Source organism: Somniosus microcephalus, chromosome 15 (genome assembly GCF_052327205.1).
Source record: "Somniosus microcephalus isolate GS21.2 chromosome 15, FLI_Smic_1.0, whole genome shotgun sequence".
NCBI lineage: Eukaryota > Metazoa > Chordata > Chondrichthyes > Squaliformes > Somniosidae > Somniosus > Somniosus microcephalus.
The window spans coordinates 67493163-67513338 of NC_141001.1; the positions used below are offsets into that span (position 1 = coordinate 67493163).

A 20176-nucleotide genomic window follows, 5' to 3' on the forward strand; every position below is an offset into this window, starting at 1 on the left:
TTTTCATCTCCGTATGAATCAACAAACCCTGTTGCTTAGCAACAGCCTCTAAACAGTCGGCAAGCACCTCTGTAGCGTCTCTAGCTGAAGCTGTTGCTTAGCTACAGACCTTGCAGAGCTTGACTGTTCAAAAAAAGCAAAGAAAAGAAACGAAAAGAATAAAAAACGGCTCCTGATTTTTGCCGGTGGCTCCAGCTTGCCGGACGGTTCGCCTCCGGATAACACAAAGTTTCCTGTATCATCAGCAAATTTGGGTTTTATTGGAGTTATTTGAGGATGTAACTAGTGGAGTAGACAAAGGGGAACCGGTAGATGTGGTGTATCTGAATTTTCAGAAGGCCTTCGATAAGGTCCCACACAAGAGGCTGGTTAACAAAATTAGGGCACATGGAATTGGGGGTAATATACTAGCATGGATTGAGAATTGGTTAACAGACAGAAAACAAAGAGTAGGGATGATGCGCTATCAATTACTCATAAAAGACGGAGAGTTAGGAGAGTAACTAAAAGGCTTTTATTAGCAAAGAACAGAGCATGCCTCTCGTGGTTGACTGGGTTCCAAGAAGGCAGGGGGCTGCAGAGCAGTCACCTTTATACCTGGGCCTGTGGGTGGAGCCAGGGGCGGAGCCAGCAGGGGCATGCTGAGGCATGCATAGATACAACAGTGTGCAACAACAACAACAACGGTGAACAACAATAACAGTGGTTTACCACATTCACCCCTTGTTTAAAATTGAGTCCGGCGGGGTGAAGTGTACTAAAGGTTCGTGTAAGTAAGTCTATCAGGTGGCCTTGTATGCCGTCCTGATCGTCGTGGTGGCGGCGGTGATGGTGCAGCATCCAACGTTGAATCTGGCGTCTCATTGAGTGGTTGGGTGGTCAATGACGGGTCCTGGGGCTGCGGCATGCCGTCTACCGGGGTTGGGTTGTGGGTAGTGGTGGATGGCAATGGTAGTGTTTCAGGGGCACCCGAAGGTGCGAGGTCTCGTATGGAGACTGTGTCCTCCCGCAATGGTAGTGTTTCAGGGGCACCCGAAGGTGCGAGGTCTCGTATGGAGACTGTGTCCTCCCGCCCGTCCGGGTACGCCACGTAAGCATACTGGGGGTTGGCGTGGAGGAGGCTCACCCTCTCGACCAGGGGGTCCGTTTTAATGGGACCTCACGTGCTTCCGCAGTAGGACGGGTCCTGGAGACGTCAGCCATGTCGGTAGCGAGGTCCCCAATGTGTACTTCCTGGGGAAAGTGAACATTTTTTCATGGGGGGTGGCATTGGTGGCCGTACAAAGCAGTGACCGAATGGAGTGGAGCGCCGCAGGGAGGACCTCCTGCCAGCGAGAGGTCGGAAGGCCCTTAGATTTTAAGTTTAAGAGGACGGCCTTCCAAACCGTCGCGTTCTCTCTTTCCACCTGGCCGTTCCCCCGGGGGTTGTAGCTGGTGGTTCTGCTTGTAGCAATACCTCTCATGAGCAGGTACTGACGGAGTTCGTCGCTCATAAAGGATGAGCCCCGGTCGCTATGGATATAGCTAGGGAAGCCGAACAAGGCGAAAAGGTCATTCAGACATTTAATGACCGTGGTACTGGTCATGTCCGGGCACGGGATGGCAAACGGGAAACGGGAGTACTCATCAATTATGTTGAGGAAGTACACGTTGCGGTCAGAGGAGGGGAGGGGCCCTTTAAAATCGACGCTCAGGCGCTCGAAGGGGCGAGTGGCCTTGATCAGGCTTGCTCTGTCTGGCCTATAAAAATGCGGTTTGCACTCGGCACAGATTTGGCAGTTCCTGGTTATGGTCCTGACCTCCTCGATGGAGTAGGGCAGGTTACGGGATTTGATGAAATGGAAGAACCTGGTGACCCCCGGGTGGCAGAGGTCATTGTGGAGGGTCTGCAGTCTATCGACCTGCGCGTTGGCGCATGTACCACGTGATAGGGCATCTGGGGGCTCATTGACCGGGCCGGTACAAGATATCGTAATTGTAGGTGGAGAGTTCAATTCTCCACCTCAAGATCTTGTCGTTCTTGATTTTGCCCCTCTGATTATTATTAAACATAAAAGCTACTGAACGCTGGTCAGTGAGCAGGGTAAATCGTTTTCCGGCCAGGTAATGCCTCCAATGTCGCACCGCTTCCACAATGGCCTGGGCCTCCTTTTCGACAGAGGAGTGTCGAATCTCGGGGCCCTGGAGGGTCCTTGAGAAAAAGGCCACGGGTCTCCCCGCCTGGTTAAGGGTTGCAGCTAGGGCGAAGTTGGATGCGTCGCTCTCCACTTGGAAAGGGATGGACTCATCCACTGCGTGCATTGTGGCCTTCGCAATATCTTTTTTTATGAGAGTGAAGGCTGCACATGCCTCTGCTGTCAGGGGGAAGGAGGTGGACTTGATGAGGGGTCTGGCTTTGTCCGCATAGTTGGGCACCCACTGAGCGTAGTAAGAGAAAAACCCTAGGCATCTCTTCAGTGCTTTTTGGCAGTGGGGGAGGGGGAGCTCCATAAGGGGGCGCATTCTGTCGGGGTCGGGGCCGATGACTCCGTTCTCCACTACGCAGCCAAGAATGGGAGGTGCGTGGTGCGAAACATACATTTGTCCTTGTTGTATGTTAGATTCAGCCGCTGGGCCGTACGGAGGAATTTCTCTAGGTTAACGTCATGCTCCTGCTGGTCGTGGCCGCAGATGGTGACGTTGTCTAGATAGGGGAAGGTGGCCTGCAGCGCGTTCTGATCAACCATTCAGTCCATCTCCCTTTGGAAGACCGAAACCCCGTTGGTGACGCCGAAGGGGACTCAGAGGAAGTGGTAGAGACGACCGTCAGCTTCAAAAGCTGTGTACTGGCGGTCCTCAGCCCTGATGGGGAGCTGGTGGTATGCCGACTTCAGATCAATCGTCGAGAACACCCGGTATTGTGCTATCTGATTGACCATGTCAGATATGCGGGGGAGTGGGTATGCATCTAACTGGGTGTAGCGATTGATCGTCTGGCTGTAGTCAATAACTAGGCGCTGTTTTTCGCCAGTCTTCACTACCACCACTTGTGCTCGCCATGGGCTAGTGCTACCCTCAATAATCCCTTCCTTCAGGAGTCTTGCTACTTCGGATTTAATGAAGCTCCTATCCCCGGCACTGTACCGCCTGCTTTTGGTAGCGATGGGCTTACAGTCGCGGGTGAGGTTAGCGAACAAGGGGGGGGGGGAGACTTTAAGCGTGGAGAGGCTGCAAATGGTGCGCGGCGGGCGATTTAAAAGCTGCTGGCTGCAGACTGTGAGTGGGGGGAGGGGTCCGCCGTACGCTAATGTGACACTTTTAAGGTGGCACTGAAAATCCAACCCCAGTAGAACGGCAGCGCAGAGATGGGGCAGGACAAGAAGTTTAAAATTTTTGTATTCTGTGCCCCTTACTGAAAGGGTCACTACACAGTAGCCACCGACGTCTGCTGAATGGGATTTGGAAGCCATAGAGATCCGATGGCGCGTTGGCAGGACTGGGAGAGAGTAACTGCGCACCGTGTCGGGGTGGATAAAGCTCTCCGTGCTCCCGCTGTCGAAAAGGCAGGTAGTGGCGCGGCCGTTTACCGTAATGTCCATCATGGACCTGGACAGTTGGTGAGGGAGAGATTGGTCCAGCGTCACGGAGGCCAGCGTATGGTCGAGCGAGTCGCTGTGGTCGTCAGACGAGGCGGTGGTTGAGTCCGGGTCACCCGCGATTGGAGTTGGAGGCGTCCAAGATGGCGGACAAAATGGCTGCGCCCATGATCCCGATCCCCACGCGGCTGGAGGTGTCCAAGATGGCGGACAAGATGGCTGCCCCCACGGTTCACACGCGGCGCTGCTGGCGTTAGCGGTTTTACCTTTGCAGGCGCTGACGTAGTGTCCTTTCTTCCCGCAGCCAGAGCAGGTAGCGTTTTTCGCCGGGCAGCGTGCTCTGGGGTGTTTTGCCTGGCCACAAAAGTAACATTTTGGGCCCTTGGACATCGCTGCAGCAGTTGGTACCGGGGGTGGCGGTCCCATGACCCAAGGTTGCGGCGTCCACGGTGCGGAGCGGTTAGGGGAGAATGCGTCCATATTCCGGTGGGCCACGTCTAGCGAGAGCGCGAGGGACACTGCCTTCTTCAAGTCGATTTCGCCCTTCTCCAGCAGTCTCTGCCGGGAGTAGTCGGATTTGAGGCCCGCAACGAAGGCATCTCGGATAAGTCCCTCCGCGTGTGTCGCGACCGATACCTCTTTACAATCGCAGGCTCGGCCGAGTATCTGTAGTGCCCGTAGGAATGCCTCCACCGATTCCCCGGACTGCTGTTTGCGGGATTTCAGGTGGAGTCTGGCGTAAACCGTATTTACCGGGCGTGTGTATTGTCCTTTTAGCAGATCGATAGCCGCCGTGTAGGTAGTCACGTCCTGGATGAGCGTGTAGACTTGGTGGCCCACCTTGGAGGCCAGGATTTTTAGTTTGTTTCCATCTAGTGTCACGGCTGAGGCTTCCAGGTAAGCTTCGAAGCAACGCAGCCATTGTGCGAACTTGGTAGACGAACCCGCCTCTTGAGGGTCTAGGTCCAGGCATGTTGGTCTGAGGGCATGCAGCAGCGCCTGCTGCTCAGCGTTTGGTGCCGTCGTTTGCTGCAGCGCCTGCTGCTCAGCGTTTGGTGCAGCAGCCTGCTGCTCAGCGTTTGGTGCAGCAGCCTGCTGCTCAGCGTTTGGTGCCAACATTTTGTTTTTGCTAATAAAATTGATGCGCTGTCAATTACTCATAAAAGACGGAGAGTTAGGAGAGTAACTAAAAGGCTTTTATTAGCAAAGAACAGAGCATGCCTCTCGTGGTTGACTGGGTTCCAAGAAGGCAGGGGGCTGCAGAGCAGTCACCTTTATACCTGGGCCTGTGGGTGGAGCCAGGGGCGGAGCCAGCAGGGGCATGCTGAGGCATGCATAGATACAACAGTGTGCAACAACAACAACAACGGTGAACAACAATAACAGTGGTTTACCACAAGGGATAAACGTGTCTTTTTCAGGATGGCAGGCTATGACTAGTGGGGTACCGCAAGGATCGGTGCTTGGGCCCCAGCGATTCACAATCTATATCAGTGATTTGGATGAGAGGACTAAATGTAACATTTCCAAATTTGCTGATGATACAAAGCTAGATGGCAGTGTCAGTTGCGAAGAGGCTTCAAGGGGATCTCGACAGGCCCAGTGAGTGGGCGAGAACATGGCAGATGGAATATAATGTGGATAAATGTGAAGTTATCCACTTTGGTAGAAAAAACAGAAAGGCAGAGTATTTCCTAAATGGTGAAAGATTGGGGAATGCAGATGCTCAAAGGGACCTGGGTGTCCTTGTACATGAGTCACTGAAAGTGAATGTGCATGTGCAGCAAGCCATTAGGAAGGCAAATGGTATGCTGGCTTCATTACAAGAGAATTTGAGTACAGGAGTAAAGAAGTCTTACTCCAACTATATAGGGCCTTGGTGAGACTATACCTGGAGTACGGCGTACAATTTTGGTCTCCTTACCTAAGGAAGGATATACTTGCCATAGAGGGAGTGCAATAAAGGTTCATGAGATTGATTCCTGGGATGGCGGGACTGTCGTATGAGAAGAGATTGAGTAAACTAGGCCTGTGTTCTCTTGAATTCAGACAAATGAGCGGGGATTTCATTGAAGCATACAAAATTATTACAGGGCTTGATAGGGTGGATGCTGGGAGAATGTTTCCCTTGGCTGGGGAGTCTAGAACCAGGGGCCACAGCCTCAGGATAAAGGCTAGGCCATTCAGGACTGAGATGAGAAGAAATTTCTTCACACAGAGGGTGGTGAACCTTTGGTATTCTCTACCCCAGAGGGCTGTGGAGGCTCAGTTATTGGGTATATTTAGAACAGAAGTCGATAGATTTCTGACTAGTAGGGGCATCAAGGGATATGGCGATAGGGCCGGTGAATGGAGTTGAGGTAGAAGTTCAGCCATGATCTCATTGAATGGCGGAGCAGGCTCGAAGGGCCGGATGGCCTACTCCTGCTCCTATTTCTTATGTTCTTAAGTTCTTATGTCAGGTTGGTGGCCAGAGTGAAAGGAGGCCAGGGAGTCATGTCCATTGTCAATGATGTCTTAAGATGGAGCCAAGGACATGTGCCAACTTGGGCAACCTATGCAAATCTGGCCAGGATAAGTTCATCCCTTGCAACACAGGCAGCCATGTGCTCGCGTGCTGCTGCTGCTGCTGGTCGATAGACCGGCGCTCTGACCTGCTCCTGCTCCTCCTCCTCCTCCTGCTCCTCCTCCTCTTCAGCCTCATCTGAGGTCCATGGTGAAAGGAAACAAATGGTTCCCATGCTGCTTGCAGATGCCTCTGTTGGGGAAGCGGTCATTGCAAGCGGCGAGAGTGTCTTCCAAGGAGGTCCCACAGTTGATAGGTTCAAGTTGCAGCACCTCTGACTTTGGAAGGCCTGGTAAAAGTGCTCAAAGACCTTTTAAAGCAAAGTTCTGCCACCTGCAACTAATCCCTGATGAAATCTCTGATTTAATGTTTGCGCTGCAGCTGTGAGGAGACCACCCACTAGTCAACCCGCCAGGTTTAGCTGTCGTGGTTTAGGAGGGTCATGGAACACGTCAAAATGGTCGAAAAATAACGAGGGCCTCTCAAAATAGGCTGAGAGAGGCCCTTAACGAGCATTTAAGCCTCTTAACAAGCTCTCTGGCCAGCTGGAGGCGGGACCATTTCCCGCCCTGCAAAACCGGCACTGGCAAAATCCCACGGAGGCGGGTTCCGAACCCGCACTCATTTTTTCCGATTTTCCCGCCTCCAAGGGCCTCAGAAAATCGCCCCCCAATGATCAGTTTTAAGCTTGCCTATGAATCAGTTGGTAAATTAACTCCCCAGTGTGCCACTCAGTAGTGCAGACCAGAAAGGTCCCAGGTTCAATGTTTGGTCTAGGCTGAGTTAGCCAGTCTCATCAATGGGCAGTACTTGATTACTTGACTGCATTAGTGCTGCTGATCCAGAGATCAGTGGGGAAATCAGCCAGGCTCCGTGTTGCTGACAGCTATTCAGTGACCCCTGCTGGAAGGCACATGTGTGACCATTTGGACAAGGCAGCAAAGAGTGATTGGCCCCTGTATTACAACAGTGACTACACTTACAAAGATCCCATGGCAGGGGAGATCTCCCAATGTCCTGGCTGATATTCTCCCTCAACCAGAACCACTCAAACTGATTATCTGGTAATTTATCTTATTGCTGTTTGTGGCAGCTTGATGTGTGCAAATTGGCTGCCGCATTTCCTACAGTGACTATATTTCAAAAGTACTTAATTGGTTGTAAAGCGCTTTGGAACATCCAGAGGTCATGAAAGGTGCTATATAAGTGCAAGTCTTTCTTTCTATAAATGGAATTAAACATAGACATAGAAACATAGAAGATAGGAGCAGGAGTAGGCCATTCGGCCCCTCGAGCCTGCTCTGCCATTCAATGAGACCATGGTTGATCATCCAAATTCAGTACCCGGTCCCGGCTTTCTCCCCATACCCCTTGATCCCCCAAGCCCGAAGAAATATATCCAACTCCTTCTTGAATATATTTAATGTATTGGCCTCTACTGCCTTCTGTGGCAGAGAATTCCACAGGTTCACCACTCTCTGGGTGAAGAAATTCCTCCACATTTCTGTTCTAAATGGCCTACCCCTTATCCTTAGACTGTCACCACTGGTCTGGACTCCCCGACCATCAGGAACATCCTTCCTACATCTAGTCTGTCCAGTCCTGTCAGAATTTTATAAGTTTCAATGAGATCCCCTCTCATTCTTCTAAACTCCAGCGAGTACAAGCCCAATCGACCCAATCTCTCCTCGTGCGTCATTCCTGCCATCCCAGGTATCAGCCTGGTGAATCTTCGCTGAACACCTTCCATGGCAAGAACATCCTTCCTCAGATAAGGCGACCAAAACTGCACACAATACTCAAGATGTGGTCTCACCAAGGCCCTGTACAACTGTAGCAAGACATCCTTGTTCCTATACTCAAACCCTCTAGCTACGAAAGCCAACATACCATTTGCCTTCTTAACTGCCTGCTGCACCTGCATGCTTACCTTCAGCGACTGGTGCACAAGGACACCCAGGTCTGGTTGCACTTCCCCTTCTCCCAATCTATTGCCATTCAGATAATAATCTGCCTTCCTGTTTTTGCCACCAAAGTGGATAACCTCACATTTATCCACATTATATTGCATCTGCCATGCTTCTGCCCAATCACCCAACCTGTCCAAATCATCCTGGAGTTTCTCGGCATCCTCCTCACAGCACGCACGCCCACCCAGCTTTGTGTCATCTGCAAATTTGGAGATATTACATCTAGTTCCCTTGTCTAGATCATTAATATATATTGTGAATAGCTGGGGTCGAAGGACCGATCCCTGCGGTACCCCACTAGTCACTGCCTGCCACTCGGAAAAAGAGCCGTTTATTCCAACTCTTTGCTTTCTGTCTGCCAACCAGTTCTCTACCCAAGTCAATACCTTGCCCCCAATCCCATGTGCCTTAACTTTACACGCTAATCTCTTATGTGGGAGCTTATCGAAAGCCTTCTGAAAGTCCAAATACACCACATCCACTGGTTCTCCCTTATCTATTTTACCAGTTACATCCTCAAAAAATTCCAGTAGATTAGTCAAGCATGATTTACCTTTTGTAAATCCATGTTGACTTTGTCCGATCCTGTCACTGTTTTCCAAGTGCTCTGCTATTACATCTTTTAGAATGGACTCTAGCATTTTCCCCACTACCGATGTCAGGCTTACCGGTCTGTAATTACAGGTCTGTAATTCCCCGTTTTCTCTCTACCACCTTTTTTGAATAGTGGGGTAACATTAGCTACCCACCAATCCATGGGTACTGTTCCAGATTCCATCGAATGTTGGAAGATGATCAGCAATGCATCTACTATTTCTAGGGCCACTTCCTTAAGTACCCTAGAATTGTATGCTTGCAAGAGCCGATGCCTTGAGTCAAGCAGGAGAGCTAAATGGGGTGGAGGGAGGATCAAGTTTAAAAAAATCTTTATTTTGGAAAATCATGTGATCTTTGAATAAGTGTTGATGAAACCCACAATAAAACAGTACAAGGAATGACCTGCTTCCGATGTGATGGTTGGAGGAATTTTCAGAATTGATGCTTGAAATTCGAGGCATTCTCTGGAAATTAATATCAATCAGAGATACAGGGCGCTCATGTCCTCACTTGGATTTTACAGATTGCTGCTGATCTGGTCTAAAGGGTTGGCAAATTCATACTGAAGATTTTCTTTTGGCTCTGAATTAAGATTGCAATTTCTACACCGACATATACCTATATATATATATGAAAAAGTTATTCATTTACTGTTTGGTTTTAAATGCAGCAGACTCCTAACAGATACAATGAGGTAGATTTTCGTTTTCACTGTGTGGATAGTTATTTGGTTGAACAGATCACCCGTTATAGACCCCGGCCATTTTTCATTCCCTTGAACTCAATCCCCATGCAGTAAAGATGAAAATTTTAAATGGTCCAAAACATTGATTAGAACCAAAACCTGCATATACCAGCATAGTGTGCACCAATAGTGACTCCAGAAGCAGAAACCATGCCTTTAGATTGGCAAATTGTGCTTGTCACTCTGCTTAAGAATGGCGAGAGAGGGAAACCAGGGAATTATAGACCAGTTAGCCTAACATCTGTTGTCGGAAAATTGCTAGAGTCCATAATTAAGGATAAGGTGAACACCGCGAAAATTTTCAGTTGATCAGAGAGAGCCAGCATGAATTTGTGAAAGGTAGGTCATGCCTGACAAAAGTGATTGCATTTTTTGAGGAGGTGACTAAAGTAGTGGACAGGGGAATGTCTATGGATGTTGTTTATATGGACTTCCAGAATGCATTTGATAAAGTCCCACATAAGAGACTGTTAACTAAGGTAGAAGCCCACGGAATTGAGGGCAAATTATTGACCTGGTTAGGAAATTGGTTGAGCGGCAGGAAACAGGCAGTAGGGATAATGGGTAGGTACTCAAATTGACAGGATGTGACTAGTGGTGTCCCACAGGGATCTGTGTTGGGGCCTCAACTATTCACTGTATTTATTAACGACTTAGATGTTGGCATAGAAAGTCATATATCCAAATTTGCCGATGACACAAAGATAGGTGGCATTGTAGGCAGTGTAGACGGAAGCATAAAATTACAAAGTGATATCGACAGATTAAGTGAATTGGCAAAACTGTGGCAAATGGATTTCAACGTAAGCAAATGTGAGGTCATCCACTTTGGACGTAAAAAGGATAGAACAGGGTACTTTCTAAATGGTGAAAAGCTAAAAACAGTGGAGGTCCAAAGAGACTTGGGGTTCATGTACATAGATCATTAAAATGTCATGAACAGGTACAGAAAATAATCAAAAAGGCTAATGGAATGCTGGCCTTTATATCAAGAGGACTAGAATACAAGGGGGTAGAAGTTATGCTGCAGCTATACAAAACCCCGGTTAGATCACACCTGGAGTACTGTGAGCAGTTCTGGGCACCACACCTTAGAAAAGATATATTGGGCTTGGAGGGAGTGCAGTGCAGGTTTACCAGAATGATACCCGACTTCAAGGGTTAAGTTACAAGGAGAGATTACACAAATTAGGGTTGTATTCCCTAGAATTTAGACGGTTAAGGGGTGATCTGATCGAAGTTTTCAAGATATTAAGGGGAACAGATAAGGTAGATAGAGAGAGACTATTTCCGTTGGTTGCGGATTCTACAACTGGGGGCATAGTCTAAAAATTAGAGCCAGGCCTTTCAGGAGTGAAATTAGGAAACACTTCTACACACAAAAGGTGGTAGAAGTTTGGAACTCTCTTCCGCAAATGGCAATTGATGCGAGATCAATTGTTAATTTTAAATCGGAGATTGATAGTTTTTTGTTAACTAAAGGTATTAAGGGATATGGGCCAAAGGCGGGTATATGGAGTTAGGTCGCAGATTAGCCATGATCTCATTGAATGGCGGAACAGGCTCGAGGGGCTGAATAGCCTACTCCTGTTCCTGCGTTCCTATGTTCCTATTAGGCTACTGCCAAGACATTGCTTATATGATTCTATGATATATGGCTGATGATATCTAAATGAGTCTACTGCTTTTACTTTTTTTGACTAAAGGTGATATGAGTTATAGATATGGTTAATATAGTGATATACCACTTCTCTGACATAAGCTGCACTTCAAGTAAAACGTTGGGCTAGAAATTGCGGTCGGAGGCGTACCTCCGGAGTATGTCTCCTACCCGTGAAAGAATTACGAAAGTACAACCAGGCTGCAAAAACTTGTGGTCTCAATCCTCGAGGCAGAGGGCAGCATAATGGCCCACGGATCCCAGGGACGCAGGCAGTGCAGAAGTGTACCTGGGTTCACGTGGGCCTGGTCCTCCAATCACAAAGCAGAATTCCATTTTAATCATTTACAAAGGGAATCTCCTAATGAAATGCAATGGAATCCCCAAATCTAATAATTATACAATTTACAGAAATTGAATTTTATTTGTCATTCCACCAATCTCACTGAAAGTTTAATTTTTTGATAATTTTATACATCATTAAAACTGTAATGTGGGCCAATATTTGCATAAACTCATTTCATGCAGTGTATGTGCATAATTTAAGATATGAAAATATTTGATTAATGGCTTCGACATCCTCTTACGCTGCTGCAAACAGGACCTGTGCCTGCTTTCATCAACCGTAAGACTTCCGTGCACAATCGCTGGCCAGTCGGAACTCTGTGCCGGCGATTGCTTTCTTGTGGTCCTCGCAGATGGCTTGACAGGCCACAAGTTCCGGATTTCACACCTGCGCAAGCGGAAACCCCGAACTTACGGTGGATTTCAAAGGGAATACAATGGTGTACTCAGAGAACACCGTCATACACACCGCAATTTCAGGGCCATTATTATTTTCGTTCTGGACAAAAAGAATTGGATTTTCAGGAGTATTCATTCTTGTTCTTGTGCATTGTGTTAATGTTGAAAGTGTTGATCACCTTGGGGCCTATTAAGTGGCATTTCCTGAAATATTAAGACACAGCGGCTAGGTGATTCACGTAAAACCATCCCACGTGTGACTTTTTTCACAGCTCTGATGGGAAACTGCCTCCTAATCCTTGATTAGCAGGAACCCCTCATCTCTCAGTGATAGTTTCTGAAGAAGTCAATAAGAAGTGAGCTAACGTTTGCCATTCAAGGTGTAACACTGTACCTTTGAAAAGAGGTTGAAGCAGCCCAGACGACTGATGACGCAATAAACCTCTGGCAAGCGAGGGCCTTTTCCACTCGGCTGAAATTAAAAGAATAAAAGTTATCAAAATTAAAGACAATCGCCCTACAGTACTAAAGATATTTTCCCTCCAATATTACTCACTCTACAATATTAAAGATACCTGCTCTTTAGTATTAAAGATTCTTTCCTTACAATATTACTCATCCTACAGTAGTAAAGATACTCGCCCTATACTATATAGAATTAAAAAGCTTTTAGGTATGAAAAAAACAACATTTTACATAATCTACAAAAATGGCTTTCTAATCCAAGAGCATCATTTTGATGCTGATGGACTGAGACCACTGTATTATAATAGTCATTGTTCTTAGGGTTCCTTTTTCATTATCAGATGATACGAAACTTGGCAAAGTAGTAGATAGTGATGACGATATTTAAGAAAAAAATACTAGGAGAGAAGACAGGAAGTAGTGATTAGGTAATGCCAAGTTGAATTTTAAAACTTGTAGATTGTGGGGGGACAGGAAGACTAAGGGAATTAAGAAATTCACCAGTTTTGAGGTTCTGGGAAAGAATGAGTTTGAGTGAGTGAATGTGCAGTGGGTTGTGATTTTAATAGTGAGATTGCAGGGAGGAGAAAGAGCATGTAGGATGCCTTATTTGGAGTTTAGGAGGAACAAGAATGAAAACTTCAGAGGAGCAGTGACCTTGCACACCTTGTGCTATAGCTACAGTTAAAAGCCAAATATTTTCATTTTGTTGCCAGAAAGTGTATGTTAATGAAGATATTAATAGACCAAGGCTAGTTGTAGTTGGTGGAGTTCACATCTGACCGAAGAGATGAATCTCTTTCCCTTATTAGGTATTGAATTGCTCCTGAAAGCACTGACTGATTAAATCAACTATGTAAAGATTTTGCCTAATATCACACTGTCAAATCCACTGGAATGTCGACACCTTGCCAGGGGCCTTGGATATCCACCAGCCCATAGCTGTCTTTGGTCAATGCCAATAAAAACACTTCGTCCCGGGAACATCAATATGAATTAAAACAAAACTAATGAAAAATGAGATTTCCTTTTATAACTCTAATGGACCTTAAGTAAAAAGGAAGATTAGGGCCTGGAATTTCCTCGGAGCTGCTCCTGCTCTGCTGCCATAACTACACTGGAAGTGCAGCGGGAACCCTGTTTATGGAGGTAAATGGGGCTTCTGCCAAACTTCCAGTGAAGTTACGTCGATGACAGAGCAGCAGCAGCTCTGAGAAAGTTCGCTGCCCAGTAATTACAGAACAGGCCAATTAAATGTATATAAGCCCACTGACTCCCACAGCTACCTGGACTACACTTCCTCCCACCCCACTTCCTGTAAGGACTCTATTCTATTCTCCCAGCATTCCGTCTCCGCCGCATCTGTTCTGATGATGCCACCTTCCATACCAGTGCTTCCGACATGTCTTCCTTTTTCCTCAACCAAGGATTCCCCTCTACTGTGGTTGACACGACCCTTGACCGTGTCCGTTCCATTTCCCACACTTCTGCTCTCACCCCTTCCCCTCCCTCCCGGAACCACGATAGGGTTCCCCTTGTCCTCACCTTTCACCCCACCAGCCTCCACATTCAACAGATCATCCTCCGCCATTTCCGCCACCTCCAACGTTATCCCACCACCAAACGCATCTTCCCCTCACCTCCCCTTTCAGCATTCCAAAGAGACCACTCCCTCCGTGACACCTTGGTCCACTCCTCAATCACCTGCCCTTTTACCTCCTTCCTTCCCACTGTCCAGGGCCCCAAACACTCCTTCCAGGTGAAACAGTGATTTACTTGTACTTCTTGCAATTTAATATACTGTATTCGCTGCTCACGATGCGGTCTCCTCTACATTGGGGAGACCAAACGCAGATTGGGTGACCGCTTTGCGGAACACCTCCGTTCAGTCCGTAAGGGTGACTCTGAGCTTCCGGTCGCCTGTCACTTTAATTCGCCGCTTCACTCCCACTCTGATCTCTCTGTCCTCGGCCTATTACATTGTTCCAATGAAGCTCAATGTAAGCTCGAGGAACAGCACCTCATCTTTCAAATAGGCACTTAACAGCCTTCTGGACTCAACATTGAGTTCAACAATTTCAAACTATAACCCCTGCCCCCATTTTTCATGCTGTATGATTTTGCCATTCCCATTTGCAACATTTTATCTTTCCTGCCTCTTACCTAAGCACAGTATATTCCTTCAATTCCTTCCTCCCCTCCTCCCCCCACCCACGTCTCTGCACCTGCTTAATATCTGTTACATCTCCAGCTTTTTCCAGTTCTGAAGAAGGGTCCCAGACCTGAAACGTTAACTCTGTTTCTCTCTCCACGGATGCTGCCTGGCCTGCTGAGTGTTTCCAGTGTTTTCTATTCTTATTTCAATTAAATGTATTGCTATTTTGTCTAGCTTTAACCATCCCACTCTTGGTGTTTTTTAGGGAAGGAAGAAACAATGAACATTTGCCAACACATATACTCCTCCAGGTGAAGCGGACAATGCCGTCCAATCACACCAAGGATGGGTCGTGTTTAGCAACTTTTAGGATTGCTGCTGGAGAAGATTGTGTTGAATTGCGTCAACTCCCTGGTGTCAGACAATCTGTCTCTGTGGGATATTGGACTTGTAGGCACCAGCCAGACAACTGGTGCAGCTGAATATATTTGCGGCTGCTGCAGATTTGCTTGTGAGCCGGAATTAGGAAGCCATGACCACAGCGATCTCAAAAAAACTTCTTAACCACATTGCTTCCTCGAGTTAGCCAAACAACTTATTAAAGTTAGGTGTGTGATGTAGAGAACTGTCGCTTCTCGTAGGAAACAGCAGGGTCTGAGACAATGATAGACTGGAAACATGGATATTAGAAATACACCTTTTTCTGCTGCCAATGAACATATTGGCATTTAGAAACAAAATTCCATGTTGTAGAGCTTTTAAATATAAGTGGGGATTTTTTTTTTTCTGTGTATAAAGTTCAAGATAAATCCTTTTACTATGTGGTCATCATACATGCCAATCTCGAAAACTCACAAAAGCTGACAAACAGCTCCAAAAAACTTTTTTAAAAACCCTACAACTCAAAAACAGCCTTGAATGTAGGCCCATGACCAAGGCCACTGCTTTCAAGTGGTTGAATAGGTTAAATTATTTTTTAATTACAAGGAATTTAAGGATTTTTAACAGTGTTTTGGGGATCATATTCTGTAATTTGATTTGTTTATCTGTGTAAACTGAAACCCAATGACCTTACCTATAATATGAGAACAAGTGAAAGTACAGTTGAACATGAGCTTGTTGTAACTTAAGGTGCAGACCTACCCAATATTCCATTACATATTGCAGGGGGAAAAGAACTGAAGAACACGCAAGTGCGTCTTTTGCAATAGCAGATTTAGACATTTCTGAAGAGAAATGAGAGCACTGAAGGAACAACATTTATTTCCTAGGAGGATTGAGGGCATGTCCGCTGGGAAATATTGATTTCTGACACACTTCCGGTACATTTTCCAGCATTTTGGAGTTTACTGTAATTCTGCCTTCTAAGCCAAAAATGGTGAGTACAGCACACTAGAACCCCAGGACAATCCACCAATGCCACAACATCCTTTGAAAAGGACCTGTGTTATTCTTTGAGAAGTGCCAAGAACAGACACACTGAGGCTGTCCCTTACGATGTGATCCAATTTACCACTGATGAAGACATCAAATAGGATGAGTGACAGTGGATAATCTTGTCTCATTCCTCATTTCAGGCAGGTTCAGTGGGTTTCCCATCCAGTCTTACACATTTCCTTTACTTGGAAGCAAAGATAGATGAATTGACAGCACAAATAGAAATAAATGGGTATGATCTGATAGCCATGCCAGAGACGTGGTTGCAAGGTGACCAAGGCTGGGAACGGAATATTCAGGGTTATTTGACATTTTGGAAGGTTGTCAGAAAGGAAAAGGAGGTGGGGTAGCTCTGTTAATAAATGATGAGATCAGTACAGTCGTGAGAAATGATCTTGGCTCGGAAGATCAAGATGTAGAATCAGTTTGAGCGAAGATAAGAAATAATAAGGGAAAGAAGTCACTGCTGGGAGTAGTCTATAGCCCCCCTAACAGTAGCTACACTGTATAAATGAAGAAATAATGGGGGCTTGTAAGAAAGGTACTGCAATAATCGTGGGCGATTTTAATCTTCATATCGATTGGACAAATCAAATTGGCAAAGGTAGCCTTGAGGACGAGTTCATAGAGTGTATTCAGGACAATTTCTTGGAACAATACGTTGTGGAACCAACCAGAGAACAGGCTATTTTAGATTGGATAATGTGTAATGAGACAGGATTAATTAATGATCTCATAGTAAAGGATCCTCTAGGGAAGTGTGATCATAACATGATAGAATTTCACATTCAGTCTGGGGATGAGAAACTTGGGATTGAAACTAGTGTCTTAATCCTAAATAAAGGCAATTAAAAAGGTATGAAGACAGAGATGGCTAAAGTGGTCTGGGAAAATAAATTAAAAGGTAGGATGGTAGATAAGTAATGGCAGACTTTTAAGGAGATATTTCATAACTCTCAATATATATTCCAGTGAGAAAGAAAGACTCTACGAGAAGGATGAACCATCCATGGCTAACTAAGGAAGTTAAGGAGGATATCAAATTGAAAGAAAAGGCATACAATGTTGCGAAGATTAGTGGTAGGCCAGAAGAATGGGAAATTTTTAGAAACTTACAAAGGATGACTAGAGGGAGAAAATAGATTGAGACTAAACTAGCAAGAAATATAAAAACAGACAGTAAGAGCTTCTACAAGTATATAAAAAGGAAGAGAGTAACTAAAGTAAACATCGGTCCCCAAGGTTGAGACTGGGGAATTAATAATGGGAAACAAGGAAATGGCAGAGACTTTGAACAAATATTTTGTATCTGTCTTTACGGTAGAAGACACAAAAAACATTCCAATAATAATGGAAAATCAAGATGCAAAAGGGAGGGACGAACTTTAAACAGTCACTATCATTGGAGAAAAAGTACTAGGCAAACTAATGGGTCTAAAAGCTGACAGGTCCCCTGGACCAGATGGCCTACATCCTAGGGTCATAAAGAAGTGGCTGCAGAGATAGTGGATACATTGGTTATAATCTTCCAAAATTCCCTAGATTCTGGAAAGGTCCCAGCAGATTGGAAAACCACAAATGTAATGCCCCTTTATCAAGAAAGGAGGGAGACAAAAAGCAGGAAACTATAGGTCAGTTAGCCTAACATCTGACATTGGGAACATGCTGGAATCCATTATTAAGGAAGTAGTAGCAGGACATTTAGAAAATCCTAATACAATCAAGCAGAGTCAACATGGTTTTATGAAAGGGAAATCATGTTTGACAAATTTATTAGAGTTCTTTGAGGATGTAATGAGCAGGGTGGAGAAAGGTGAACCAGTAGATGTAGTATATTTGGATTTCCAAAAGGCATTCGATAAGGTGCCGCATAAAAGGTTACTGCACAAGATAAGAGCTCATGGTGTTGGGGTTAATACATTAGCATGGATAGAGGATTAGCTAACTAACAGGAAACAGAGAGTCGGGATAAATGGGTCATTTTCAGGTTGGCAAACTGTAGCTAGTGGGGTGCCACAGGGATCAGTGCTGGGGCCTCAACTATTTACAATCTATATTAATGACTTGGATGAAGGGACCGAGTGTACTGTAGCCAAATTTGCTGACGATGCAAAGATAGGTGGAAAAGCAAGTTGTGAGGAGGACACAATGGGCTGGATTTTGCCACTGGTGGCGGGTTGGGGGCGGGTCAGGTGGTCGGCGGGTCCCACTCCCGCCTCCAATGTCAGGCAGGATAATTTAATTATTTTGCCATAATTGGGCAATTGATTCCCAGCGTGTGTGCAAACCCCTGGCCCAATGAGTCTTTTGGGCCTGAAACTCGCCTCTGATGACATTTATGCAGCTGCATTTAAGGGCTCCAAGCAGCCTTGGTTCATTTTCTGCCTCAAAACTTTTATTTGCTAATTTTCTAACTGTTTGGTCCTCCTGAAATGTCTAGTTCAAGGGCCAAGGGTGAAAAATTCAGTATCACCCCATTTGGGGCGCGATTATCGGCCGTGCGCAAAGTTTAGCACCTGGCGCTAATTATCGCCTCCAACTGCAAACTTGGCTTTTATCACCCCAGGAGGTGATTGGAGCGCTAAATCAGGCGCTACACACCTCTCTTAAGGCGTAAAGGCCGAGGACAAGGCGCTACCTCAAAGCGCTGGCGAAGCTCATGTGATGTTAGTCAGCAATGGAACACAGACACACTGGCGCCGGCCAGTTCTTAAAGGGGAGGGTTGATCTTGCTCTCCATCCACATCCTGCTCATTGCAGCATTGAATCTCGGCCTGGAGAGACCTGTACATCAAATCTGCTGGAAAGAACAATGGAGAGGCCCAGGGAAAGAGCTCAGAGTGCAGCCCCCACAGTCTCTTCTAAATCGATACAAGGAAGGGCAAATCAAAATGAACCTGCAAAGTGCTGCTCAGTACCCAAAACTCCTTCACACAGCGGTGTATCTCTCAACAAGTCTCTCTCTCTCTCTCTCAGAATGCGTGGTGCAAAAATGTCACCAACAAAAAAAGGCAGGAAGCGGTCGCCTTTAAATAGCGCTCCCCAGTCCCTTCCTGACTGCAAAACGCTCCCCTCAACCTGTCGTTGCTAGCGACAGGCGATAAGGCAGGGGGCGCCACTCAATATCCAGTCCGGGGCGCTACCGGGGCATTGCACACTCGACTGACGTCACGATCTGCCGGCGCGGGAGATCGTGGCGGTAGCGTTTAGCGCCGCCACAAAATGTCTAGTTAATTTCGTGAGCGGCGCAAACATTGCCGCGCACGGGCGCTAGTTGCTTTGCGCCCCATTAGCACCCTCTTAAGGCGCTAATTGGAGGCGCAAACCAACTGAATTTTTCCCCCCAAGGCCTCACCCCGGTTTGATGATGACTCCCTCCATGCTCTGGTGGAGGGAGCCAGAGCTCAGAAGGAAGTGCTGTTTCCTTCCTCTGGGAGGAAAAATCCTCCCCAGCAGACGAAAGCTGTGTGGCTGCAACTGGCACTGGAGGTCAGTTTGAGATCAATGTGCAGCAGAACCTGGCTGCAGTGCCGAAAGTAGTTTAATGACCTTGTCCGCACAGGAAAAGTGAGTATATCACCATTACCCTCAATCTGCTTCCCATCTACTCTCATCACCAGCACTCTGTATTGTCAACCTACTCCTCCACATCCCACTTTACCCTTACATCCCTTGCATCCTTAACCATCCCTCTCTCTCTCTGTACACAATCACTTCACTATTCAACTATGCAGCCCTCACACTCCCTATCACTGTGATGCTATGACAACAACTTACAACACACAGGGAGGGCCCTTGATCTTGCCACTTCACTACATCTTTGTGTCCTTCTAAGCATCTACGCTATGGATTCTCTGCACTCACTCCATCATTCTCACTCAAACGCCACTTGTGTCCCTCATTGCAGGAAAAGACAGCCCACAATAAGAGCCAAAGGGCTAAGACAGGAAGAGGGCCACCCTCAGTAGCCCAGCTCACCAGCGCTGAGGAGGCGGCCCTAGAGATTGTGGAAGCCGAGGAGGATGTGGAAGTGGGGGACGGATAAACAGGCGCATCAGAGCAAGCTGGTGACAGAATAGTTTTGCCTCTCTCTCATTGACATTGCATGAGTGACTGATATGGCTTCTGATGCTCAAACAGATTGACTTATGATGATCTGCACAATTCCACGTGCATGCAACATTTATATATGTTTAACTCATTCCTTTACTCCCCCACAGGACCATCGACAGCGCCCCTTCCCCACTGTCCAGGAGGAAGAG

The 20176-nt window shown here is 46.6% G+C and overlaps 1 protein-coding gene across 1 annotated transcript in view; it reads right to left on the bottom strand.

The window, feature by feature from the left end:
• The window catches only part of dennd2b (DENN domain containing 2B), a 247031-nt gene that overhangs the window by 91747 nt on the left and 135108 nt on the right, over window positions 1-20176 (bottom strand). The window contains exon 10 of the mRNA XM_086007944.1: window positions 12252-12329. Coding sequence (XP_085864070.1) covers window positions 12252-12329 — 78 coding nt within the window. The remainder of the gene's footprint in view (window positions 1-12251; window positions 12330-20176) is intronic.